This window comes from Cetorhinus maximus, chromosome 8 (genome assembly GCF_964194155.1).
Source record: "Cetorhinus maximus chromosome 8, sCetMax3.hap1.1, whole genome shotgun sequence".
Classification (NCBI taxonomy): domain Eukaryota; kingdom Metazoa; phylum Chordata; class Chondrichthyes; order Lamniformes; family Cetorhinidae; genus Cetorhinus; species Cetorhinus maximus.
This window is the reverse complement of record NC_135886.1, coordinates 129,032,819-129,059,975: the sequence shown is the minus strand read 5'-3', so window position 1 is coordinate 129,059,975 and position 27,157 is coordinate 129,032,819. Positions and strand designations below refer to the sequence as shown.

At 42.5% G+C, this 27,157-nt stretch overlaps 1 protein-coding gene across 2 annotated transcripts in view; it reads right to left on the bottom strand.

Annotated features, from left to right (window-relative positions):
• Positions 1-833: 833 nt before the first annotated feature.
• The window catches only part of LOC144683961 (androgen receptor-like), a 314,903-nt gene continuing 288,579 nt past the window's right edge, over positions 834-27,157 (bottom strand). The window contains exons 6-8 of one of the 2 annotated variants that reach the window (XM_078547586.1): positions 21,014-21,144; positions 7,162-7,319; positions 834-1,113 (exon numbers count right to left, since the gene is read on the bottom strand). In XM_078547586.1, coding sequence (XP_078403712.1) covers positions 958-1,113; positions 7,162-7,319; positions 21,014-21,144 — 445 coding nt within the window. In that variant the 3' untranslated portion in view covers positions 834-957. The remainder of the gene's footprint in view (positions 1,114-7,161; positions 7,320-21,013; positions 21,145-27,157) is intronic. The other variant, XR_013577371.1, reaches the window with a different exon arrangement.

Genomic DNA, 27,157 nt, shown 5'->3' with positions numbered 1-27,157 from the left:
ACTGCATGGATTATCTAAATAAAAGTGTATTACAGAAACCTCATTTAATTTTAAAAAAAAAGGCTTTGGTAGATATAAAATTTGGAATTTTGCTGGTTGTTACATTGACCAGGCATAGTTCAAATCCATCAATCGAGCGTTTTTGCCAGATGCCAAATTCTGCACAAAAAATGAGATGTGAAGCATTTGGGGTCCAAAAATACAAATTTTGTAATTTTATATTTTGAATGTATGTTTTTTAACATTAGAGAGAAAGAATTATGGTAAATAATTAGATGTAAAAAAGCCTACCAATAAATCAGTATAATGTACTTTTTGTAGTTTAAAAAAAAATACATTTATGAATTCAGGAACCACCCAACAATCCTACCATAACACATACTGTTTTTCTGGCATTCAGGAAAGGAAATATTTTAGTGCAAATTTAAAAAAAATGCAATTTACATCAGATTTTGCTTTTTAACAAAAATGTGTTTTCATAGATGTAATGAAACATGGTGTGAGGTAATATCTAACACCAGGTAAAATTGATATCTGATATGTTTTAAGGATGTAAAATGAAAACAGGTCACTAGGTAGTTCCAAAATAATAAAAAAAATGTAGGTAGCTTTAGGTGAAAATCAGAGACTGAAACTACTCCGAAGGACCAATGAAGAGGTGAATGCAGTTGATTTTCACTGAATTTAACCAAGGTATCAACCAGTAATTGGTGTGGTCCAACATAACAACTAGTCAATAAGATTACAACCAGCCTACCTCAGTTTGGTTGTATAACATGACCAACTCTGTAACTGGGTGGTCAACGGACCACTGGAAATAAAGGTAGATTTTGTACAATTCTTTTTCATTTTTTTATCAGAACAGATGTAGCATTTGACTGAACTGATGATTTTGAAAACAAGATAAACTCTAGGTAGTACAGTTACAGGCAGTATAACATATGTAAGCAATGAATGTCACTGTTCATGAAAAAGAAGCGGTTTGGCCATACCAGCGAGGATCTTTGGTACCTGGGCAGAGATTATCTCTGCCATCATTTCAGGGAACTGGACGCTCAGAGACTGAGACTGAACAAATAGATCGAATGTAAACTGGTGGAGTTTCCTCACTGTCTGTTAAAAAAACATAAAAAATATAAACTGATAAAAGAATTAAGTATTAGCCATAACATTTTTGTTTCCTTTTTATTATTCTAATATTGTGATGAATTATAGAGAACAGTGCATATTTGTAAATGAATTATAAGGCACCAGCAGCAAATAATCATTAGGACTTTATAGCTTGTAACAACCACATAAGTGGTCGATCCTCATTAATGAATTCCGTGATTAGATTACTGCCCTAAATTCACATCCAGTTATTTCTTATTAATTAATATCTACATATCAGACTGTTTAAAGTAGCCATGCAGTTACTTCTTTGACAGAAAAATATTCAAACATTATTTCAATTCCATTTGCTACCGGTGCCTTCAAGCTACGTTCTTTCTTTTATACTTCCCTTCTTCCATAATCTTCTTGCACCTTGTACCATGAGGGTGAAAGACCAACAGGGTTGAGAGGTGTTCTGCTGTCAGATCTTTCCAAATGCCACTCTGAAGTTGTTCAGCAACAGGTGTGGGAGAGTCACCTGTTTGACTGATCCTCTGATTTTTCATTTCTCCTTTAGGAGAAATGGCTTCTTTGCAGGGTCTCTGCACAGCATCATACTTAAATAAATGGCTGAGTTTGGGAATCAGAGTGCAGTGTGCTTGCACCCTACATTCCTACAGCACTTAACACTTCACTAAGCTATGCCTTATTACAACTGGGCATATAATTAATGAGTTTGCTAAATACCTATCATGTCAATTGTTTACCTGATAAGCTGAACATTAAAAACAGTAATTATTTGTTGTAACGGACCAGCATTTTCTGCAAAACATTAGCTTGGATTTTTGCTCTTGTGTCAGGAGTGTAAAGTCGGGAAAATCGCTATCCCTGGAAATAGTGTGGAAGCAGCCACAGGGGCTGTTGGGTGCAGAAGTGGGCTGTGTGAAAGGCCTGGCTCGGTGCTCTGTGAATTGAAAGGCAAAGTGTAAAATAAAAAACAGCCCTCTGGCCCTCACACCCATACCTGCACACTCCTCATGCCCCATCCTTTCCAACCCATGCCACCTCATGCCCCCAACCCCCACGGCCTCTCATACACTCCATGCCAACCTATGCCCCTCCACCCACACCCAATTCCCTTTAGACACTATACCGACCTATGCCCCTGTACCCACCCCCTTGGTCCTTTATAGCCCCTATGCCAACTTAGTGCCAACCCATGCCCCCCCACCCTTTTCCCTTACTCGCTCCATGCCAGCTCACCCAAAATCCACCATGGGCGGACAGTACCATGCTAAGATGAAATGAAGTTCTAAGGGCAGGACTTTCCCTTTGTCGGTCTGGCGCGGCCACAAAACTGACCGTGATCGGGCCCCGACATCGATTTCATGCTGGCTAGCCAATTAACGGTCAGCCAGCATGAAGTGCGCGCTGCAGTGCTGCTGGGGTGGGGTGGCAGGAGGAAGGCAAGTGCGGAAGTTCGCGCATGTGTGCGAGTGCGTGCAATGAAAGCTCCCTGAGGCACAGAGCTGCCTCAGGGAGTTGAAGATTTAAAAAATCAGAAATAAAAAACTGAGCAATGTTAAAAACATGTCCCCTCATGTGACTCTGTCACATGAACATGGACATGTTATAAATGAAATTTAAAACTTTTTATTTAATTTTTAATTACTGTTGGAAACCTCATCCTGCCTGTGGATGAGGTTTCCTAAAAAATCCAAAGGCTGCTTCGCCTTTTCGCCTGCCTGCCAACCATAAAGTTGGATGGACAGTGAAAAATTTCATTCAATTATAACGTTAATAGCCTTAATAGGCCTGTTAATTGTTGGCGGGCGCGCTGCCCGACTCCTGTGCTTGCTCGCTGACCAAAATATCGCGCAAGTGCGCGATGACGTCAGGACGATTGCCTGATATCATCGTGCGTCATTTTACGCTAGAACGGGTCGGGCGTGCGCCTGTCTGCTCAACACAAATTTCTGCCCTAAAGCAAGAACTTTCCTGTCGGCGAGTGAGGGCGGGGCCCAGTCGCTGATATGTAAAATGACGCGGAATGACGTCGGGCATCATCCCGCGTTGTTTGCATTTTCAGGTCGGCGGGGGCGCAGCCAAGTCAGCTGTGTGCCCGCCGACCTGCCAATGGCCTATTGAGGCCATTCAAAAAGCAATTAATGGACCTGCCCGTCCAACCTTAAGGTTGGCGGGCAGGTCGGGAGTGCTGTCGGCCACCTGAAAAAGCATGAAACCTCATTCACAGGCGGGATGAGGTTTTATGATTGAATTAAAAAATTAAGATTCACTTTTACTTAAGGTTATGTCCATGTCCCAACTCATGTGACATTGTCACATGAGGGGACATGGATGGTAAATGAAATTTTTGGAAGAATAACTTTTTCACTTTGGGAACTGATCTTCCTGAGGCAGCACTTAGTCTCAGGGAGATCGGAGCACTCCTTCGCGTGCATGTGCAAAGGAGCGCACTTCCGCATTTGCCATTCCCCTCCCCCGCCCACACAGGGAGCGCACAGTGCTTTCGTGCTGACGTCATGCTGGGTGGGCCTTAATTGGCCCGCCCACGAAAAATGGCGGCGTGCCCATGCCCGCTTTCACACTTCCCCTCCAACGGTGGGGGGGGGAGATTTTGCCCTAAGTGTCTATCGATGATCAGTATTAAAAAAACACTCTCATTGTTAAAGAAAACAATCAATTCTAAATTCCCTCAACTACTTAATCCCTAATTAAAAAGAAACATTTTCTTCAAGTATTTAATCCTTTTTAAAAACAAATATTTCCTTCAAGTACTTAATCCCTTCTAATATAAGCATTTGTATTCATAACCCCACATCAAAGACTTTATAACCATTTGGAGCTGTTAATCAAACTGTGGAGAGATGATAGGGTTATGAACTCAGTAATGCAGAACAAATCCTATAATGATGACCCTCCTATAAATCCTATAACCACAGAATCACACAGTGCAGAAGAGGCCCTTCAGCCCATCGAGTCTGCGCCGACATGTGAGAAACACCTGACCTACCTACCTAACCCCATTTACCAGCACTTGGCCCATAGCCTTGAATGTTATGACATGCCAAATGCTCATCCAGGTACTTTTTAAAGGATGTGAGGCAACCCGCCACCAACACCCTCCCAGGCAGTGCATTCCAGACCGTCACCACCCTCTGGGTAAAAAAAGTTTTTCCTCACATCCCCCCTAAACCTCCTGCCCCTCACCTTGAACTTAGGTCCCCTTGTGACTGACCCTTCAACTAAGGGTAACAGCTGCTCCATATCCACCCTGTGCATGCCCCTCATAATCTTGTAAACGTGATCAGGTCGCCCCTCAGTCTTCTCTGCTCCAACGAAAACAACCCAAGTCTATCCAACCTCTCTTCATAATTGAAATGTTTCATCCCAGGCAACATCCTGGTGAATCTCCTCTGCACCCCCTCCAGTGCAATCACATCCTTCCTACAATGTGACGACCAGAACTGCACACAGTACTCCAGCTGTGGCCTCGCCAAGGTTCTATACAACTCCAACATGACCTCCCTACTTTTTTAATCTATGCCTCGATTGATAAAGGCAAGTGTCCTATATGCCTTTTTCACCACCCCACTAACATGCCCCTCTGCCTTCAGAGATCTATGGACACATATGCCAAGGTCCCTCTGTTCCTCAGAACTTCCTAGTGTCATGCCGTTCATTGAATACTTCCTTGTCAAATTACTCCTTCCGAAGTGTATCACCTCACACTTTTCAGGGTTAAATTCCATCTGCCACTTATCTGCCCATTTGACCATCCCATCTATATCTTCCTGTAGCCCAAGACATTCAACCTGGCCAATCTTTGTGTCATCCGCAAACCTACTAATCCTACACCCCACATAGTCATCTATGTCGTTTATATAAATGACAAATAATAGGGGACCCAGCACAAATCCCTGTGGTACGCCACTGGACACTGGCTTCCAGTCACTAAAGCATCCTTCTGTCATCACCCTCTGTCTCCTACAACTAAGCCAATTTTGAATCCATCATATCAAATTACCCTGTATCCCATGTGCATATAATGGAGTATATGTCAACAGAGTGAAATAGCAAGCACTGATATCTTTAAACTGCAGTTCAAAAAAAGTAAAGGGTGGGAGATGCCTTGACAACTAACAGTTCCAAGAGGATTTAAATGCCTTGACAGCTTGACAGTTCCAAGAGGATTTAAATGCCTTGGCAGCTTTACTGTTCCGAGGGGATTTAAATGCATTGACAGTTCAATGGTTTTATCTACTTTTTAAGTGCATTAATGGATACTTTTAACAAATCCAAAGGGCACTTGACCTCTCCCAAAGGGCACCTCACCTATCCCAAAGGTGTCCCTGGACCTACCCAAAAGGGTTCCCTATCTTTCCAAAGAATTCGGGTAAGTTTAGACTTTCTCCTGAAGTGTAAAGCACAGAAGTCATCTTTTTTGAAGGCAGCTGCACTTTACACGTGGAACTGCCTCTGTGAGCCACATATGTACAAACTACAAACTGCCTTCATCTCCCTGGCTAAACTGGTGGGTACTAGCCTCAGGGGCGAGACTTCCAGATCGGGGCTCTTTTGGCTAAGCTGGAGACTCTCTCCTTCCCATGAAAATTCAGGCCATTGTCTGAAGTTCCAAATGAAAGATGTGTGGCATGTTGTACTGTGTGTATGCCAACTAGTAAAATTCATCAATATTCTTTTTGTATATTCTATTTTTCTTTAATTGTTTATACATTATAAAGGATACCCAAGAATGCTTTCAGGTGATGTCAGTACATCATCTAACCTTAAAATTAATTTCCTGAAATAACTTCGATGTATCCAATATATTACATATAATATATATATTTACATGCATACTCATATATTGAGATACAGTTAGGGGTAATTTTGTTCAATTTATGATGCATATAGTGACTGGAAGGGCATTGGAAGAGGCTAGCAGAAACAAAAAGCTCAGCAGGTCAAGAAAATGGCCCAGAGAAAACAGGCCAGCCAATCATGCACTTCCTTAGTCCACTGTCTTCTCTTCAGCAAATACGGCAGAGACTGACATGCCAGAGTGTGGCTCCTGAGTCAAACCAGGCAATGCTTAGCACAGAGTTGACCAGCAAGTGCAAACAATCGTCTTACAAGATGGAAGGGTGCCACCATAGGTTTCACAGTAGACATCCACAACCCAGAAGATTCATGAATTTATGTGCAAAAATTCAATCTAGCATTTCACAAACAGGTATTTTTTAAAAAGTCACATGTTTTATATAAACAGATAGTAAAATTTAATTGGGCTGATTGCAATTTCAATGTGGAATCAGCCAGCAGCTGGAGAAAATATATAACTCACTACCTGATCTCCATTCAGCTGGTTATATTGCTAAACTTGAGGGGACTATTTTCCTCATTATCTCAGCCATGTCCCAAAAATTTATGAATTAATCAAAGAAAGGCCACCTGCAAAAATATATCTAATGTACATCTCTCGAAAATACAATTTTCACCACTTCCAAGAAAACACTGAGTTTGATACTACATGTTCCCTCCATGACATTGATTTTATATTTCTTAGAGCTGAGGCCACTATTGGGAACAATTGCCTCTAAGAGCATTTTGGTGGCATTTTGAAATTAATCTACAATCTATGTGTCAAAGTTAGCATTTAAAGTAAATACTTACATTTACTATTTTCATTTTAATTACCTATCCATGTGTAGCTTAATTAGAAAACAGACTGATCCACAAGATTATTATATCCTGTAAGTAGCCCTGATCATAATTTACTTGTGAGTTATGAGTTTAGCCTATTCATGATGGAAATCATATCCCATAATTTTTCATTGGTAATTGTGTTTTTTTTGCTTATTTTTGTACTTGACCAAATGTAACTTAGAAAGCAAATGCCACGGTAATTACAAACTGTAAAAATAAAGAACAGTGCTACTAACAATACAGGAAAACCTGTAGTCCTACCAGGTCCCTCAGCAATAATGCTATGCACTGATTTTATCTGATCTGAACAAGCTATTAGTAAACAGAATCAGAACTTACTATCTGCAGTGAGTCTAGGAGCTTGGTTAGTTGATAAAAACGCTGTGGATTGTGTGTGGCATCCTTCCCTTGAAAGGAAATTACTCTGTCCAGTTCCTGAATATAGTTCATACGCAGTTCATCAAAGTATTTCTGGTTTTTCAGACCTTCGACTGGAACTGACAACGAGACAGTGAAGTTTGGTTTATAAGCTCTCACAGACATGACATTTTAGCAGCATTTATACATGTTACACTATTTCAAATGTATAAGAAAACTTCCAGAATATCATACATTTCAGAAAATACAACCATGTGGACAATAGCATTATAGCCTTTAAAATTACAAATAAATTATTTGAAATATGATAGGTAAGATGGTGAGCATATTCAATTTATTTTAGTGAGCCTGTAACCTGTAACAATCATAGCACCTCCATTGGCCACAGTATATTCTGACTGAATAGTTACACACCATTAAAATTAATATGATTATAAGTCAATTACCTTCTTCCCCACCATAAGTATAGTCCATAACAATCTGGCAATTGTTCTATGTATATTTGATCACCTTACTGAAAACTCTAGGCAGATGTGAAAATCTAATCAAAACAAAATAGAACACTGCAAGATTGCACAAGGGATTTGTTCATATATCATGTACAGCTGTTTCTGCTGTAGCTTCCAAATTGATCCAGTCATTACAATTCAGTATGCCTTGAGTCACTGCGGTTGTACTATGCAATTTATCACTTGATGCATGTAGATAAAGCTGCAATTAGCCTATTAGTTTGTCCATTCTTTAATGGCATGGTATGATTGTCACTTGCCATATCATTTTTGTTTTCAAGGGAGAATTTGCACTTCTTGTGAACACAATTTTTCACAGGGAAGGCAAATCATGGGGCAACATTCTCCCCCCCCGTCCAGGGGAAAGTGCGGGAACGGGCGTGGGTGGGCTTCCAATTGGCGCCCCTGCTTGGGGGCGCACCGCTATTTTATGTGGGCAGGCCAATTAAAGCCTGCCCAGCGTGACGTCCGCCAGGAAGTGCTATGCGCTCCCTGTGCAGGTGGGAGATTACCTCAGCCAGGAGTGTGCTCTTTCGCGCATGTGCGTGAAAGAGCGCACAGATCTCCCTGAGGCAAAGTGCTGTCTTAGTGGGATCGGCTCCGATTTAAAACTTTCAATAAAGGTGATAAACAAATTTCCCTGCCATGACCCCTCATGTGACACTGTTACATGAGTTGGGACATGTCCATAACTTTTATTTAAACATTTAATAAAAATTTAAATACCCTTATGAAACCTCATCATGCCCATGGATGAGATTTCATATTTTTTCCGAAGCCCGCCTGGGCTCCCGGACTGTCCGCCAACCTTAAGGCTAGACGGGCAGGTCCATCAATCATGTTAATTAGGTTTTTAATGGCCTTACTAGGCCGTTGACAGTTTGGCGGGCACGCAGCTGAATCGGCTGCGTGCCCACAGAACTGAAAATCTAAATGATGCGGGGTGACGCCCGACGAATCCCCACGTCATTTTACACGGAAGCCAACCGGAAGATGCTGCCCATGAAATCCATTCTCAAATTCCATATATCTGTCTGCAGTATGGCAAATAAAATGAACACTCAAAGACACAGCTTGCTACACATACGTAATGGCATTGATTATTCATTCAATTATTTCAATTACCTTAAATCAAAAAGCAATCTCAGTATCTTGTAAATGTCATAATGAGCAAAACGCACCAGAAGTCTTAATCAGAATTATCCTGTATAACTTACAAATAAAATACAATAATAAAAGAAATACTCTGAAATTAAAGCCATTAAGTATGGAGATTATTCTGGGTACAATCACCTCAGTGAACTATAGGTTAGCTTGGGTCAGCTTGTCAGTCATTTCCAGCACAGATTTTGCTGGTCTCTCAAAACTGGGGCTTAATTGTCGGGGTGAACATGATTGAAGTGATAATCAGGGATTTTGCAGAGAAAGCCTCTGTAGTGATAGGGTCTGGCACATAAAGGTTTAATGTGGGACTGAGTACAGTACCGTCCGCATAGTGCTGTTAGAATACATAACCCGCACCTAGGGGTCAGTCTAGTGTTTAAAAGCAAGCATGGAGACAGCTCCTAGTTTGGACATTTACTGTACCTATATATGTAGTTCCTCATAGTTAATAAATACTTACTGTTGAACTACCTAGGACTACAAATACCTTAATAAGACCTACTGGACTACACCCAATACCTTACAACATGGTCGCAGTGAATGCAACAACTCAAAACCTCGCAGAGACTACAGAAGAAAATTAAAATCTTGAAAAACTGAAGGAAAAATCAAAGAAGCATTCTGACCCGAAGGTTCAAGAAGTGAAGGCACAGAAGGAAACAGAAGGGACAGTAGCAGCGTGGATACACAATTGGCAGAGGGATAGGAAACAGGGTAATGGCTAATGGGGTATTTAAGGGCTGGAAGAAAGTTTGTAGTGAAGTTCTCCAGGGGTCGGTATTGGGACATTTGCTTTTCCTGAAAGATGTAAATGAGCTAGACCTTGATGTGGAGGGGACAATTTCAAAGTTTGCGAATGACACAAAACTTGGGAGAATTGTAAACTGCGAGGAGGACAGTGTAGAACTTCAAAAGGATATTGACACATTCCTGAAGTGGGCAGATAGGTGGCAGATGAAGTTCAATGTGGAGAAGTGTGAGGTGATACACTTTGGTACAAAGAACATGGAGAGACGTGGTATAAAATAAAGGGTATGATTCTAAAGGGTGTGCAGCAGCAGAGAGACCTGGGTGTTTATGTACATAAGTCATTAAAGGTGGCAGGACAGGTAGAGAGTGCTGTTTCTAAAGGACACCATATTTCAGGCTTCATTAATAGGGGCATAGAATACAAGAGCAGGGATATTATGATGAACTTATATAAGACACTGGTTAGATCTCAGCTGGAGTATTGCGTACAGTTCTGGGCACACTATAGGAAGGATGTGAACGCATTGGAGAGAGTGCTGAAGAGGTTTAGGAGAATGGTTCCAGGTATGTGACACTCAGTTATGAGGAAATATTGGAGAAGTTGGGACTGTTTTCCTTGGAGAGCAGAAGGCTAAGAGGAAACTTAATAGAAGTTTTCAAAATTATGAGGAATTTGAACAGAGTAGATAGGGAGAAGCTGTTCCCGCTCATAAACGAATGGAGAACCAGAGGGCACAGTTTCAAAGTGTTTTGCAAAAGATGCAAATGCGAGGTGAGAAAAACTTTTTTACACAGCAAATAGTTAGGGTTTGGAATGCACTGCCTGGAAGTATGGTGGAGACAGGTTCAATTGAGGCATTCAAGAGGGCATTGGATGATTATTTAAATAGAAACAATGTGCTGGGTTACAGGGAAAAGGCAGGAGGTTGCCTTTGAGGAATGCTCAGAGAGCTGGTGCAGACACAATGGGCCGAATGGCCTCCTTCTACACCGTAAACAATTCTGTGATTTTGTGAAATCGCCAGACAAAAGCTCCAAAGAAAGGCTTGGAAGCTGAAGGTGGGAATTAAATTCCTTGCTGCAGCAGAAGACACCACTGAATCCCATGGAAGTCCAGCTTCAATACTTAGAGGGCAGAATTTTGCCCTTGATGGGCGGGCAGCCGATCGCCGCCGCCGAAACTGGCCCCGCTGCCATTTTACGTCGGCGGGCCGCCCGACGGGAAGCGCTATGTGCTTCCTGTGGTTGGTGGGGGGGGGGGGGTATTCCCCAACTGCGAGAGTGCGCTCTTTCGTGCATGCAAAAGAGCGCATATCTCCCTGAGGCAAAGTGCTGCCTCAGGGTGATCGCTGAAAAGTTGTCAAAGATTAAAAATAGAACAGTAAAAAATTCATTAACATGTCCCCCTCATGTGAAAATGTCACACGAGATGGGACATGTTAATGAAGTACACAAAACTTTTAATATATGTTTTTAAGTACGATATCAAACCTCATCCCGCCACTGGATGAGGTTTGTAAAAAAATCACTTACCCGCCTGCCTGTTGGGCCCGTGCACCGAGCCGAAGTTCGCACGGGCCCCTCAAAATCCTGGTCAGTTGGTGAGTCAATGGCCTTTACAAGGCCTTTAATTAATGGCGGGCGCGCGTCGCACTGCATAGCGTGCCCGCCGACCTAACTATCGCGATGCCGCGCACTGACGTCGGGACACTCGTGTGACGTCAGCGCGCAAGATTTTCAGAGCTGGTGTGCGGGCTCCGCCACCCACACGTCAGCTAGAAGATTCAGCCTAGGGTGTGCGGAGTCAGCAGACTTAGCAGGGGTGAGCTAAAAATTTAAAATTCCTGCAGAACAAAAGCCCTGCAAAAAGTTAAATACTGCAGTGGTCAGAAATTGCTGTTTAAATCACACTCTGAGAAACCAGATTCCCAAGCCTGCACCTGAAAATGTGGTGGCTGAGCTTGCTCCGCAAAAAAATTGATTAAAATTAATCGATACTGAGTAGGCGGCAAAAGCCAGGGTTCAATGCTTCCACGACCCGAGAATATAGCGCTAAAGTGGGGAAGACTCTACTCGGTCGATCCAGGCAGCCGTTGTTGAAAGAGCTTAAATGCTGAGATCTTGAATGCCACTACTGGGGGAGCCCGTCAAAACCGACAAGCGCAGGAAAGCCTTTGTGCAGAGGTGCCATTTGGATTTTCGGAAGCCTCTTAAAGCTGAACCTGCAGATCAATTTGGACTTATCCAAGGTCCAGATCAATCAGAAAATTGGGGATTTTGGGGAAGAAGATTCCTGAGATACATGATTGCTTCAGATCTGGATAAAAAGGCAGAAGCTGAATAAGTTAACACGCTAATTTATTTGGTAACCCTGACAGGCAATGATATAATCACTGGACAAGGAATCAATGCATCATCTGCAAAATTTGATGAAGTTTTAAAATAATTCGATGCTTACTTTAACCTCAGAAGTAACAAAATCCTTGAAAGGTTAATAGCCATCTCACAAACTTTAAATTGAACTGGGAGTTAGTGTCACGGTCCTATTGGACAAAGAACAGTGGCTTAGAGACCTCTGGATATGAACAACGGACACACCACTTTATGGGCCTTTTCAGTCACAGGCATGATTCTAGAGCCATGAAGGTATGATGGCAAACAAATCTTCAAGTTGATGTATGTCATCTGAAACCAGCCTTTTTCTCTCTTGAGCAGAGATGCCTGTTTAGCCCTGAATCTCCTCAAAATGGCAGATGTCAAGACAACTACTGTCATAAATTATACAGAATGGCAACTTCCCAAAAGCTCCAATAAGAAAGACTCTCTCACCTGGGACTTCAGCAATGAATTATCTTCTCTCTTTGCAGAGCAGGTTTGTCCACTTTCTTTACAAGTGCCAAAAGCCCCTCATTGGTCAGACCAGCCATCCACTCAGATGGTTACCATGATACTTCAAGTAGATGACAGTTAAGAAAGGAACCAGCAACGAGAAGAGGCTCAAACTCTGGCTCTGATGCCAGTTGGAGAGATAAACCCTGAGATCACAAAGCAGATGCTGCAATCCCCAGCCAGCATGATAGTGCCACAAATGATCCTGGAACCAAGTAGCAGCCATTCATTGATGACAGCACACCACACAGCCAAATGCAAAGGTGAGCTTACTACCAAGTCACACCCTCACAACAGAAAGAGCCATCTTCCGTCCCAGAGTGTGTCACTATGAGCTGCATGAAGGAAGAGAAAAAAACACTATAGAGGTGAGTCCAGTGTATGTCTGCCCCATAAAAAGTGGGATAAACCAACTGCCATCTATCACTATAATTAGGGAATTGACAAAGTGTGATTTAATGCCAAGGAATAGAAAAAGAGGATGAAAAGACACCCAGGCGCCAGAACAACCTCCAATTCAACAAAGTTTACCTGCAGCCAAAGAGAATACCTCCAACAGCAGTAAGAAAAAGATATGGGAGTGTTACAGGGCCTCCAGACTGCCTGAGCCTATGAACTCAGAGACTTGAGGGAGGGATATGGGGTATTGATGTAATATGTGGGATAAACTGGGATAACTTGTAAGTAGGTTGGATAAAGACTGGTGGGAGGTGTAGTATAAGGGCCTGGCACATAAAGGCTTAATATGGGAATGAGTACAGTACACATGACCCACACCTAGGGTTCAGTCTGGAGTTGTACAGAGTTGTGTGCAGAAGCAAGCATAGAAGCAGCTCCTAGCTTGGACCTTTACTGTACCTATGTATATAGTTTCTTGTAGTTAATGAATATTTACCGTTGAACTGCCTAAGATTATGAATACGTTAATAAGACTGACCTACCCCCAATACCTTACAACAGCCTCCCTGAAGGAACAAGGGAAGGAAGATAACCTGTTCAGACAGCACACTTCTGGCAGAGGAGGCCAAGCCAACCTGCACACCTCCCCCCTTGAATAAAGTGTACTAGCCATCATGTGCTGGGCCGAGACATGGTTGTGGTGGCCAGCAATGATTGAGATGTTGTTGCGCAAGGTTTCTTCACACCTTATCCATTTTTTCTCTTAATGCTTCTATCTTACCTTATACAAGCTGCATGACAAATTGTTGCTTTCACCAGCCAATTCTTCCCCTCTGCTCTTCCTTTACACTAAAATTTAAGCCTTGTTCCTCACTTTCATTTCAGGTATTATTCAGTTGAGAAAGAGGTGGCCATTTTTTTAGCCTAGTAAATCTTTCACCCATGTGATGACATTCTGTTGACCAAATTAATTCAAGATGAACAGTGAATCTACATAACTCCTACTCTGCAATTTACTACAATTGGGCCAATTGTTATTCCTGGGTTAATAACCTCCGCAGAGACAAAACTCCCAGAATGTAAGCTCTGTTTAAGGGAATTATTGAAAGGATAGATACTAATTTCTAGACCTGAATTGCAACATGGACATTGATTTTCAAGTGACTTCATTCATTGGGTGGGTGGAGTGAGTCCATCACTAGCCTGCGAAACTACACCGAAGGTCTGAACCATTTCCACAGCGGAGGCTCATTAACGTAGCACTGGTGAGTTTGCTGAGTATTTAGGCTGATGATCGGCAATCAATGACTTCTCTGTGCAAGATTTTTGGTATTTTACCTTTCTCTTTAAAGGGTAGCGCCAAGTGACCACTCGGGGAATAGGCTGAATAGTAGGATTTTTTGAGAATTGGAGGAGTCTTCATGCACTTCATGCCCCACAAAAATTGTTTATAAAAAACTTCACTGGAGCATTTCTATATTCTTCCAGTAGTTCCTTTTAAGGCAACTGCGATGACCATTTAACTTTTCATTCTAGTTTGCAAGGCTAGAGCAGCATCTGCGTCATGTAATTTGGCTTTAAAATTGCACTGGGTTCATTGGCTCCTGATTTGCATAAATTAAATATGCTACTGTTTTTTTGGAAGGAATTGCAGAACGATTATTCCCAACCTATTCCCAAATTACAGAGGACCAAGCATTGGTGGGGATGGAATGGCAATATGATTTCAGTTTTTCAAGAGCCTGCTGAAAAATGGAACAGTACCGAGATCAAAAGCGTAGTCTTCACCCAGTTCACATAAAGAAAACATCTCATAAGTTGACATGGAGGCAGATTGTACCGAATTCCTCCAGAAGGAGTTATATAGCTTTATGGGAATGATAGATTTCTAGTGAAGAAGTCTCCATCCTTTCCCCTGCTCTGTGATTAACTAGCGCTTATCTAATAATCCGATCTATACAATATAAAGAGAAAAAAATGGCTGATGTAAGCAATAGATTGAGTTGAGGGGCTACTGCTGGCAGAAAGAGTATATTTTATTCCGCATCTAACGTGTTGTTATACATGATAACAAGTACTCCATTGTTCATATGTGAAGTCTCTTCATCTTGACAGACACAAATAAAAAGTACCAAAACAGTCGTCTGGCAGAATAGAACTTGAGTATCGCTGACAAAAGAGACATGTCGAAGCTTTTCATCTTGCACTCATTAGGGCATGCTTGGTAGTTAACTGTCAGTCATCAGTTAACTGGTACATTCACCATGGCAATGCCTCTACCAATCAGAGTTCACTCATCAACCAATCAGCACTCTATTCTCATGAAGTATAAATTGTTGTTCCCTTTACATTTGGTATTCTTACAGATGACCCGATGAGTGCAAGCTGAAAAACTTCAACATGTCTCTTTTTTCAGCGATACTCAAGTACCAAAATCTTCCTCAGAAGGAGTGAGTTTATTTTTAAAGTTTTGAGGCATCTTGTTTATATCTAATGCTTCAAAGGGTTGGATTTTCGCTACCAAGGCAGGAGCTTGAGTCTGGAGATTTCCTGACTCAGCAGTCCCACCTTGGTATAAAGTGCCTCTTTATGTGCTATTTTCACTCTGGGCTGGTAGCACTGGATAGAGTCTGGCCTGCCACCCACCCCAGCACATGGATTAGAGGTGGCCACAGGGGTGGCAGACTGCCGTTGCAAACTGATTAAAAAGCCCACCTCAGTTCTCTGGCACTTTGTCTTAGTTGTTTGGTTACATTTTAGGCCCTGTAGCCCTCATACCCCATCACCCCCACCCACTCCCATGCCACCTCCATGCCCCATTCCAGCTCAACGCCAACTCATGCCCTCTACCACCCTTAATAGCCCCTCATACTTTCCATTCCAACTGACAGCCAGTGCATGCCCATTCATCAAGTGTACATACAGAACCAATGAACCCTATAGTAACAATGACGTGTAAAACTGCTTAGAAAAAAAGCACTCATTCATACTTTTTAAAAAAGTCTGGTGTTCCTACAACCCTATAAGTGTGACAATCAATCAGACAATTAAAGTATCAATAACAGAAGCTTTAAGCACTTGACAACTCTTGCAAATAAACATTGAGACATTGATAAAAAGGATTACAGAAAAAAACTTACTATAAACTCATTTAGATGTCAACCAAAGTCGACACTTCTCTGCAGTTGTGTAAACAAACTAACTCACATAATCCTTTTATAAGAGAGTCTAGACTTTCAGACATGAATGTACATTCACAAAGAGGGTCTTAATTAGGCTCAATAATCTTGTGCTATAACCCTCATTCAGTCTACTGTCAGTTTGCCAACAGTAGCCCAGACAATAACTATTGATACCCAATCCTTGTGCTTAAGTGATGACTGTAAGCATAGTGCCTTGAATGCCATGACCAGTACACTGGGAACATTGAGGTTTGTAGGGTTCATTTTGCTTCCGTGCAGCAGTTGTGACCCTTGATTGTTTGAGCCTACATCCCATTTCACATGGCTCTGTAAGGGTCAGATGGCAATTAAGACCAACTGCACTGCAGCACCAAAACTTAATGAATTCTCGCATACTAATGTATGCGCATCATTAGTAAAGGAGCAAAGCTTTTCGTTGTGTGTCCTTGAGTCCAGAACTCAACTGAGCCATGCTCCCCATGGTTAGAACAGGAAATTAATATTGTTCCCCTTCAATTGGCCCAAAATTCTTGTGCTGAACTCTTCCCACACGCCCTAAGACACCTCCCCTATTGGTTTTCTCAAGCTTGGTTTGCCAACTGTGTCATTCATTGATAATTATGAAAATGGAGCTCTTAGCTTTTGTATGTGAGACCTGCTTCCAACCTCCCCCTATCACCCACCAAGTTCCTCCCAGTCACTACTTCCTAATTCCCATTCCTCCTGTTACTATCCAGCTTCCCCCGTTACCTTTGAGCCCATCACTTTTCATGTTGATATTCCTGTTCTTCCCCCTGCCGCCCCCCAAACCCTTCAATGTTGATGTCCCCATGTAATTTGCCGATCTGACCCCTCTCCTTCTCAAGGCCACCATGGAAACACACCCACTATCCATGGAAATGGCGGGTTTCCCGGGAATGCAGAATTAATATGGCGGGTTTGGGAAGATATGGCATGAAGAGCTGCCATTGCGGCTGGTGGGTAAAATGTTGTTTTACCCGCCTGCTACCGCACTTAGTGCAAATCTGGGATGATTCCGCCCTCTGTCTCCCAATACCATGACTTGAACTCCCAGGACCAATTGCCTTCAGTGACTGACCATGCCTTACACACCATTCTGTGTATGATTGTCATTGTCCAGAGAGACCTTCCCCTGTCCAAGACCAGGGCCAAGATAAGTGTGCTGTGCAGAGCCCTCTAACATAGGCTGTACAGTCCCAGAAAAGTCTCTGAAATACGCCCCCTGACTGTGTGGACTCAGCCCTAGGACAGTCTTTCACTCTTCCATACATAGTCTTTTAACTCTTGCCCCCGGGCAGTCTGCTCTGCTCTGTTCCTTGACCAGCCCCTAGTCCTGTCTCCGTCTCACCTTCCCCTCTTGGGCTCCCCCCACCTCCCAGTCCTACCTCAGTCTCATCCTTCCCCTCTGGTCCTTGCCCCCTCCCAAGTCCTGCCTCTGTCTGACCCCTCCCCAATGGTTATGCCTCCCGTGCCCAGCCTTGACGCAACTTGTGCTATAAGCACCTGATATTTCAAGGTTATGTTGTCAAAGGAAGGTGAAAGCAAGCCTAAGATAAAAGCAAAATACTGCGGATGCTGGAAATCTGAAACAAAAAACAAAAACAGCTGGAAAAACTCAGCAGGTCTGACAGCATCTGCGGAGAGGAAGACAGTTAACGTTTCTAGTCCGAATGACTCTTCATCAGAACTAAAGAAAAATAGAAAATGAGGTGAAATATAAGCTGTTGAGGGGGGTAATGGGACAGGTAGAGCTGGATAGAGGGCCAGTGATAGGTGGAGGCAAAGAAGAGATTGCCAAAGATGCCATAGACAAAAGGACAAAGGGGTGTTGATGGTGGTGATATTAGCTAAAGGATGTGCTAATGGTGACATTAAGGATAGAAAGCAGGACGAGCAAGTGACAGATGGCCCTAGTGGGGGTGGAGTGGGGGAAGGGATCGAAATAGGCTAAAAGGTGGAGATAAAACAATGGATGGAAATAAATTTAAAAATAATAATAGAAATAGGTGGGAAAAGAAAAATATATTAAAAAAAAATATACATTTTTAGAAAAATGAGGGATCGGAAAGGGGGCCGTGGGATGGAGGAGAGAGTTCATGATCTGAAGTTGTTGAACTCAATGTTAAGTCCAGAAGGCTGTAAAGTGCCTAATTGGAAGATGAGGTGCTGTTCCTCCAGTTTGCGTTGAGCTTCACTGGAACATTGCAGCAGGCCAAGGACGGACATGTGGGCATGAGAGCAGGGTGGTGTGTTGAAATGGCAAGCGACAAGGAGTTCTGGGTCATGCTTGTGGACAGATCGAAGATGTTCTGCAAAGCGGTCACCCAGTCTGCATTTGGTCTCTCCAATGTAGAGGAGACCGCACTGGGAGCAGCGAATGCAGTAGACTAAATTGAGGTAAGTGCAAGTGAAGTGCTGCTTAAGCAGGTGTTGCACCTTCTGCGGTTGTGTGGGAAGGTGCCGTGGGAGGGGGTTGAGGTGTAGGGGGTGATGGAGGAGAGGACCAGGGTGTCCCGGAGGGAACGGTCCCTATGGAATGCCAACGGCGGCGGGGGGGGGGGCTGAAGGGAAGATGTGTTTGGTGGTGGCATCATGCTGGAGTTGGCGGAAATGGTGGAGGATGATCCTTTGAATGCGGAGGCTGGTGGGGTGATAAGTGAGGACAAGGAGGACCTTATCATGGTTCTGGGAGGGAGAGGAAGGTGTGAGGGCGGATGCACGGGAGATGGGCCGGACACGGTTGAGGGCCCTGTCAACCATCGTGGGTGGAAAACCTCGGTTAAAGAAGAAGGAAGACATGTGAGAAGAACTGTTTTGGAAAGTGGCATCATCAGAACAGATGCGATGGAGGCGAAGGAACTGAGAGAATGGGATGGAGTCCTTACAGGAAGCAGGGTGTGAGGAGCTGTAGTCAAAGTAGCTGTGGGAGTCGGTGGGCTTGTAATGAATATTGGTGGACAGTCTATCACCAGAAATAGAGACAGAGAGGTCAAGGAAGGGAAGTGTCAGTGATGGACCATGTGAAAATGATGGAGAGGTGAAAATTGGAAGCAAAATTATTACATTTTTCCAGGTCCAGACGAGAGCATGAAGCGGCACCAAAGCAGTCATCGATGTACTGGAGAAAGAGGGGGCCTGAGTAGGACTGGAACAAGGAATGTTCCACATACCCCATAAAGAGACAGGCATAACTGGGGCCCATGTGGGTACCCATAGCCACACCTTTTATTTGGAGGAAGTGAGAGGAGTTTAAGGAGAAATTGTTCAGTGAGAGAACAAGTTCAGCCAGACGGAGGAGATTGGTGGTGGATGGGGATTGTTCGGGCTTCTGTTCGAGGAAAGCAAGCCTACTGATCTTCAAGTCGTGGATGAAGTGAAGCTTACCAGATGCGCCCCACTTATTTACAGTTGTAAATCAGACCATTCTAATTATCCACTGGCAGAGCACTTAATTTGGAGGGGGAAAATAATTCCAGTGAGTTGGCCTTTTAATAAGAATTCATGAGATGCAAATAAATGCAAATGTGATTTCCGATATAGCTCAGCAGAAATTCGATCCGCCTTTAACCCACCAGCAAAGTCAGGAGAGCAAAATTCCAAACTAATTTTCTGCCAGTGGGAAACTGACTGACTTTTTCATTCCTGCCAAATTTAGTGCCCCTGCCTGCCACACATCCTTCTGCTGGTGAGAATGGAAAATTCCACCCATATTGTTCCTTCTAGATTAAAAATTGGCACAGAATAGTGGAGAATTTGTGGTGCACCTGGTATACTCTCACTGTGACTCTATTGGCAATGTGCTACAAGGGCTGGAAACTAGGCTAAAGTCTGGATAACCTGGGCCTTCCTATTTGGCCCTTACAATCCAAAATTTGCACCTCCTTGTTCCATTGCTTTCAGAAGTGTCTTTATCCTTTGTATTCCTCTCTCTCCCTTCTCCTTTGACCTCTGGCAAAAATAAAACATGGTTTTCCAGCCCTCCTTTTGTGATACTCTCTGAAAAGCAAGATTGGACAATCTGAATTGTTTTCACAGATGTCTTGAAGGTTGGTTGTAGAGTAATACTGATTAGAGTCTTGGGGCAGAATTTTGCCCTCGTTGGGTGGGCTCGGTGCGGGTGAGCAGGAGTGGTCGGGAAGCCGCCCGTGATTGGGCCCAACCACGATTTCACGCTAGCGGGCCAATTAAGCCCCGCCCAACATGAAACGCATACTGCAGCACTCAGCGCTGCCTTTTTGGGGGCGGGGGAGGGCGAGCGGGGAACTTCATGCATGCGCGGAGGTGTGCGCAGGAAAAGCTCCCTGGGGCACACAGCTGCTCTTTCACATGAGCAGGAACATGTTATTAATGAAATGTTAAAATTTTAATTTAATTTTTAATAGCTTTTGGAAACCTCATCCTGCTACGAATGAGGTTTCCTAAAAACTCCAAAGGTCGCTTGGCCTTTTCACCTGCCCACCAACCATAAGGTTGGATGGGCAGTGAAAAATTTAATTCAATTCGGACTTTAATGACTTTCATAGGCCTGTTAATTGTCAACAAACGCACTGCCAACTCCCGTGTGTGCCTGCCAACTGAAATATCGCACGAATGTGCGATGATGTCGGGATGCTCGCCTGACGTCATCGCATGTCATTTTACACTCGCTTGGGTCAGGCACAGGCTCACCCGGCGAGTGAAAAATTCTGGCCTTGATACAGGGCTCCAACCTGCTATGTTGGGTACCCATTAAAATGGAGGAAAAATAACTTGTGGAGATGAAAGCATAACTCACGATAGAAAACATGATTAAGCTAATACTGGGGAGTAAACTGTCACCTTAAACATTGCCAGCAATTACAGTTCAGATACAGATGTTTTTTCTGCAATTTACCATGAAGTGGAGTAGCCCATACTTACCGATGCTAAACAGTAGCAACACTTTCATGCAAAGGAACTCATCCTGAGAGATCTGAAGCCACTGAAATTCCTGGGACAGTCGCTGCATTTCCACACAGAGATTATACATAGTTGATTTTTGCATTCGTTGCCTGTAAATGCATGAAAAAAAACATGAACAACAGCTGGTGGCAGAGACTGCAGCACAAAGTTTTACAATTTCTATGCTTCCTCTGTCATTAGTACAGAAGTGTAAAAGTGGCCAATATTTTTGTTATTTAAAATGTCCAATGTCAGAGCCAATTCTACCTATTCATCATACACCATGCACTGATAAATGTTGTTAACTAGCATTAAAATCCATACTTTAGGTACTTTCGTGGAAATGGTTCAGTAATTTTTACAAGGAGAAGTTTTTAGTCTGGAAAATAGTTAGGTTACCTAGTTTACAGGTCATTCATCAGTCTTCTAATGAAAGGGTGTTGCTTATGTGCTTGCTCTAACCAATGCTAAATATAAAGTTCACCTCCTCTGGGCATTATCAATCCTTTTCCCAGGAAAACCAAATTTCTCCCAGAATGTATAAAATGATTGTAATTAACTACAATGAATATGCATCATAATAACACACATTACAGAATCATTTTGTAAAGGAGTAGAACTGGTTGAACCATGGTTTTCAAAATATGCATCCATTTAAATAACAAAAAGGACCCTTTTAGGGAGGTAAGCTAACTTAATAATTGCATCTTTTGCTTATTGCTAGGATTTACTGAGCAATACTGCCATACCAATAGGGTACATCTTTAAGGTGAGATTACACATATCTACTCAGGGTAAATTAACTAAAAATCCATGTTATCTGAAAGATTGAAAATAAAGTTAGTTAATGAGGACTGGTCAAAGTTAATAGCCTTGAGTATGTTCTTTAAATGAAGGCCTGAGAAATGTTTGTGAAGATTTTATTTCCTGGATAAAAAGAATACAGATGGAAATCTGAAATAAACACATGAAACAAAATACAGAATAGGACCATTGGCATAGGAAAAGGAGGATTGTTGTTTTACAATTTACAAACCCTTTATTATATGTTATGCATAAACATTTTGATTGTAGACTTATTAATAATCTTGTCGGTGATAGTGGCACCAGAGTTTAAAAATATGTCTTGCACATGTGTGCAATGTGTTCCTCTAGGGGCGGAACTTTATGGCCCAGTTGCGGCAAGTGGTCCTGTGTTGTAACTTCATCAAGTTGACACCACATGTTTAGGTCTGCCTGGTGCTCCTGGCGTGCCCTCCTGCATTCTTCATTGAACCAGGGTTGTTCGCCTGGCTTGCTGGTAATGGTAGAGTGGGGAATATGCCGGGCCATGAGGTTACAGTTTGTGGTTGAGTACAATTCTGCAGCTGCTGATGGCCCACAGCGCCTCATCGTTGCCAAGTCTTGAGTTGCTGGATATGTTCAAAATATATCCCATTTAGCACAGTAGTAGTGCCTCACAACAGAATGGAAGGTATCCTCAATTTGAAGACGGGATTTTGTCTCCACAAAGACTTTACGGCGGTCACTCCTACTGATACTGTCATGGATAGATGCATTTGTGGAAGGCAGGTTGGTGAGGATGAGGTCAATTATGTTTTTTTCCCTCTTGTTGGTTCCCTCACCACTTGCTGCAGGCTCAATCTACCAGCTATGTCCTTTAGGAATCGGCCAGCTCTGTCTGCAATGGTGCTACTGAGCCATTCTCGGGTAATGGACATTGAAGTCCCCCACCCAGAGTATATTTTGCACCCGTGCCACCCTCAGTGCTCCCTCCGAGTGGTGTTTAACATGGAGGACTGCTGATCCATCAGCTGAGGGGGTGGGGGGTGGGGGTGGTACGTAGTAATCAGCAGGAGGTTTCCTTGCCCATGTTTGACCTGATGTCATGAGACCTCATGTGGTCCGAAGTCAATGTCGAGGATTCCTAGGGCAACTCTTTCTAGACTGCATACTACTGTGCCACCACCTCTGCTGGGTCTGTCCTGCCGGTGGGACAGGGCATAATCAGGGATGCTGATGGTGGTTTCTGGGACATTGTTCTTAAGTTATGATCCCGTGAGTATGACTATCTCAGGCTGTTGGTTGAATAGTCTCTCCCAATTTTGGCACTAGCCCCCAGCTGTTATTAAAGAGGACTTTGCAGGGGCAACAGGGCTGTATTCTGCAAATCATGTTTAAATTACCACTTTACTTCAATTGTGTTGAGTTAATGCTCTTCCTGAAACTTTTTGCTGCGTTTTATAAATATGATTAAATAATTTTACACTAGCTTTGGAGGCTGCTGCTTTAAGACTTCCTGTACACCCAAAGGAAAGCCCCACTCATGGGAAGAGCGTCACATTAAATTGTGGGCATGATGTCTGTGATTTCTATCCATTATAGTCTCTGCTGCAAGTGCAAATTTAGTTCCCCGTTAAAAGTGCGAGATCATGGAATTGCTCCTCACATCACCGTATTATGAAGTTGTATGTTGATAAGATGACTTTTAAACAGTACAAGTCTTGACAACCCATAAGCTAAGCCATATGACATCCAATAGTATATTAAAAATCTTACATATAGAACACACTTCCCGTAAATTTAACACATACTTCCTGTAACACTTGTCTATTATCCTTTCTCCATCATGGTATCTCCATCACATCCTTTTCATTACTCAAAGATCCTGGGACTTCTTTATACTGCTCATATGTCAGGACTATCCAAATACTCTTGTATTCTGTGAGCCTTCCTTCTCAGTTCTGCAGCCTTGTTTCACTTCCGCAGCCGGTGAGATACACAGTCTTGACTTAGCCTGTTATCCCACTGAGGACTTTTTGGATCGTGCTTTGTCTGGCATCGCTCCCCTGACCTTGCTGCCAAGAGCGCTACCAGGAGCAAGAACCTCCCAATAGTATTTCTCAAGGGATTGCCAAGCTGACAAGCCTCTCCACCACTTCAAGGTGGCGATCCACAGAGATTACAAGGGTGTGATAGTTGAAGTATAGGTGTGCAAATTTAGGAAAGATAAGATCAAATCAGGCAAGTATCCAAGACAATCTGATTGTAACATTATAAAAGTGTATCAGCATTTGCCACACTTTTGTCAAATACATAGCAAAAATTGTTAGTTAAACTCTGCTGCCAATATCACCGACACTAAAAGGATGTTCAAAAGTAGTCCTTTTGCTTGTGCATGAAATAGACTATCATTGTCATATCTGCTTAGAAGATACAGATTAGGTTCTTGTATTACAGAATAGCTAAACAGCCAACAGTTCCATTCAGTTTTACATCCTACTGAGCTTGTTCAATATTCTCTCTTCATCTGTAGAAGCAGAAAGTCCACAGCAAAGAAAGAAGCTATTTGGTGCACCATGTTGTTGTCAACTCTTTGTTAGAGAAATCTTGATTAAGTAAAAAAACCTGAGTTAGAAGCACAGATTTAGTTTGAAGGTTACAATTTAGTGGCCACTATAGTGACCTGGCTACAAACTGAGCATGTTTGGGAGCTAAATCGTACAGGCTATCCAATCTATAGAAAGGGCAGGGAAACTGGAATAGGAGGTGGGAGTAGCAATAGTGATAAAAAACTCAGTAAAGGTAAGTGGAAACAATATAGGTAGAATTAAGAAACTGCAAGGATGCAAGACTCTGGCAGATATCTACAGATCTCTAAATAGTAGTGATGTAGTGGGGCATGCTTAAGTACAGAGGTCAGGAAGCATGCAGCAAAAAAGTGGTTATAATTGGAAATTCTAATTTTCACATAGACTGGGAGAAGCAGAACAACATAAGGAGCAAAGGTAATGAATTTCGAGAATGTATTTGGGACAGCTTTTTGGAACAATATATGTTCCAGCCAAAAAGGAGTACTTTATACTGGATGTAGTAATTGGGTAAACTGGGTGAAACAGTTAATGGATAAATGTACTTACAGTAGGAAGTATTTGAAGTAGTATTTGGTGCAGTACAAAACCCGTAAACCGTCAACAGTGGGGTCGTTACTGAAATCTATTGTCAGAGACAGAGTGACTGAGTATTTTGGCGGGTATCATCCAACCAAAGAGAGTTTGCATGCATTGTGAAGGGTAGGTCATATCTGACTAATCTAGCTTATTTTTTTGAGGAGGTCACGAGCACAGTGAATACTTTGAAAATACAAAGGTTCAATGTGAGTAGTTAAGCAACCTACTTGAGGTAAAGGATAGTATCAAGCTTAAGCAAGTGGCTTACACAAAAGAAAGGAAAAGTTAAAATCCAGTAAACTGGAAAAGCTAACAAAAAGAAACCCTGGTATACAAAAAAGTAGAGTTACAAAAAGTGAATATGAGAAATTTGCAAGGGATAACAAAATGAAATCACAGCAAAGCCTTTTAATGAATATATTAAACAAAGGTGTGGTAAAGAGGAATGTGGTAAAGGAGAAAGTGGTTATAAGAAAATAATGGGACTAAGATGAACAAATTTGCAAGAACTGACGGTTCCTACCCTAGGGTAATAAATTGCAGGTACATTGCTCATAATTTTCCAAAGCTCTTGAGATTCAAGATTGTTGCTTTGAATTGGAAAATTACAAATGTCACTCCATTATTTAAGAAAGGAACAAGGGAAAAAGAAGATAACTACATATCTGTTCCTGTAAAAAGAAATTAATAATGAAAATGAAAGCTCGCAGAATTGTGACATGGATTGGTAATTAATTGGGAGTAAGGAAACAGAGGGTAGGGAGGAGCAGTTAATTTCCTGACTGGCAGGATGTGATGAGTTATATTCCTCTAATGGGAAATTCTAACATTATTAATAAGCTTTTCACCATGTAAACAAATGACTTGGACGAAGGAATACAGAATTGTATATCCATGCTTGCAGATGATGCCAAGTTGGGAGGCACACTAAGTTGTGTGGATGGCAGCAGGAAGTTACAAATGGGCACAACCAGACTACATAAATGGGAAAAAATATGGCAGATGGAGTTCAATATGATAAGGTGAGGTCACCCATTTTGAATCTGAAAAAGACAAATCAAAATGCTTTCTTAATGGTTAGAGGGCTGTGGTGGAGAAAAGAGATTTAGGTGTCCATGTACACAAAGCTTATGCAAACAGGTACAAAAAGTAATAAAAAGGTTAACAACTTGTTGGTGTTTATAGTTAAGGTGGAGTTACAATTCAAAAGTGAAAAAAATTATGCTTCAGTTGAATGGAACTCTGGTCAGGTGCCATCTGGAGTTCTGCATTCAATTTTGGCCACTGAATCCCAGGAAAGGTACTGGAAGAGGTAGAGGTTAGATTGATCATTATGATACCAGGGCTAAAAGAATTAAATTAGAAGAAGTTGCTTAAACTTGGTTTAGCTTCCCTTGAGTTCAAAAAGTTGAGGTGAGTCTAAATCAAGTCCTCAAATGAAAAAAGGATTTCATAGGGTAGATACAGACAAATTATTTCCTCTGGTAGAGTAATTTAGATCAAGATGAACTGCAGCGGTTCGAGAAGGCAGCTCACCACCATCTTCTCAGGGGCAATTTGGGATGAGCAATAAATGCTGGCCTAGCCAGTGACACCATATCCATGAATGAATGAAAAAAAGTCTTAAAAGTTAGAGCCAGGCCATTTTGGAGTGAAATCAATATCAGTAACCAAGAAAAGAAACAGGACAAATGAGGGATCATTGGGGATATCCTAAGATCAGCACTGGGCAACCTCAAACAGGTTGGGGGGACCTAGCTACCCAAAAGTTAAATAATGAGAAACAAAACTCAGCTAAAAACATTGGAAGTTGTGCTATCTGCTGCGGAACAACCCAAGCAATGATCTGGGTCAGAGTTCTTTTTTCCATAGAAGTTAAGTCTACCACTGCATGAGCTCTTCATCTAAAAGGATTCTTCCAAACAGCTGGAAGCTCCATCAGTCCCGGCAATCCCAGGAAGGTGTCAGTGGCTGCTGTCGGGACTGCACAAGGGAAAGAGGATCAAGGCCCATGGATCCCCTCAGTAGGTAATCCAGGGTCTTGGGCCGGGAAGAAAAGGGTAGGTTAGGGAGAAGTGTGGGAGGAGGGCAGGGGGGTAGGTAGGGAGGGAGTGGGTAGGAAGGAAAGGGGAGGTTTGATCTAATGGGGGCTGCCCTGTGATCGTCAAAGGCA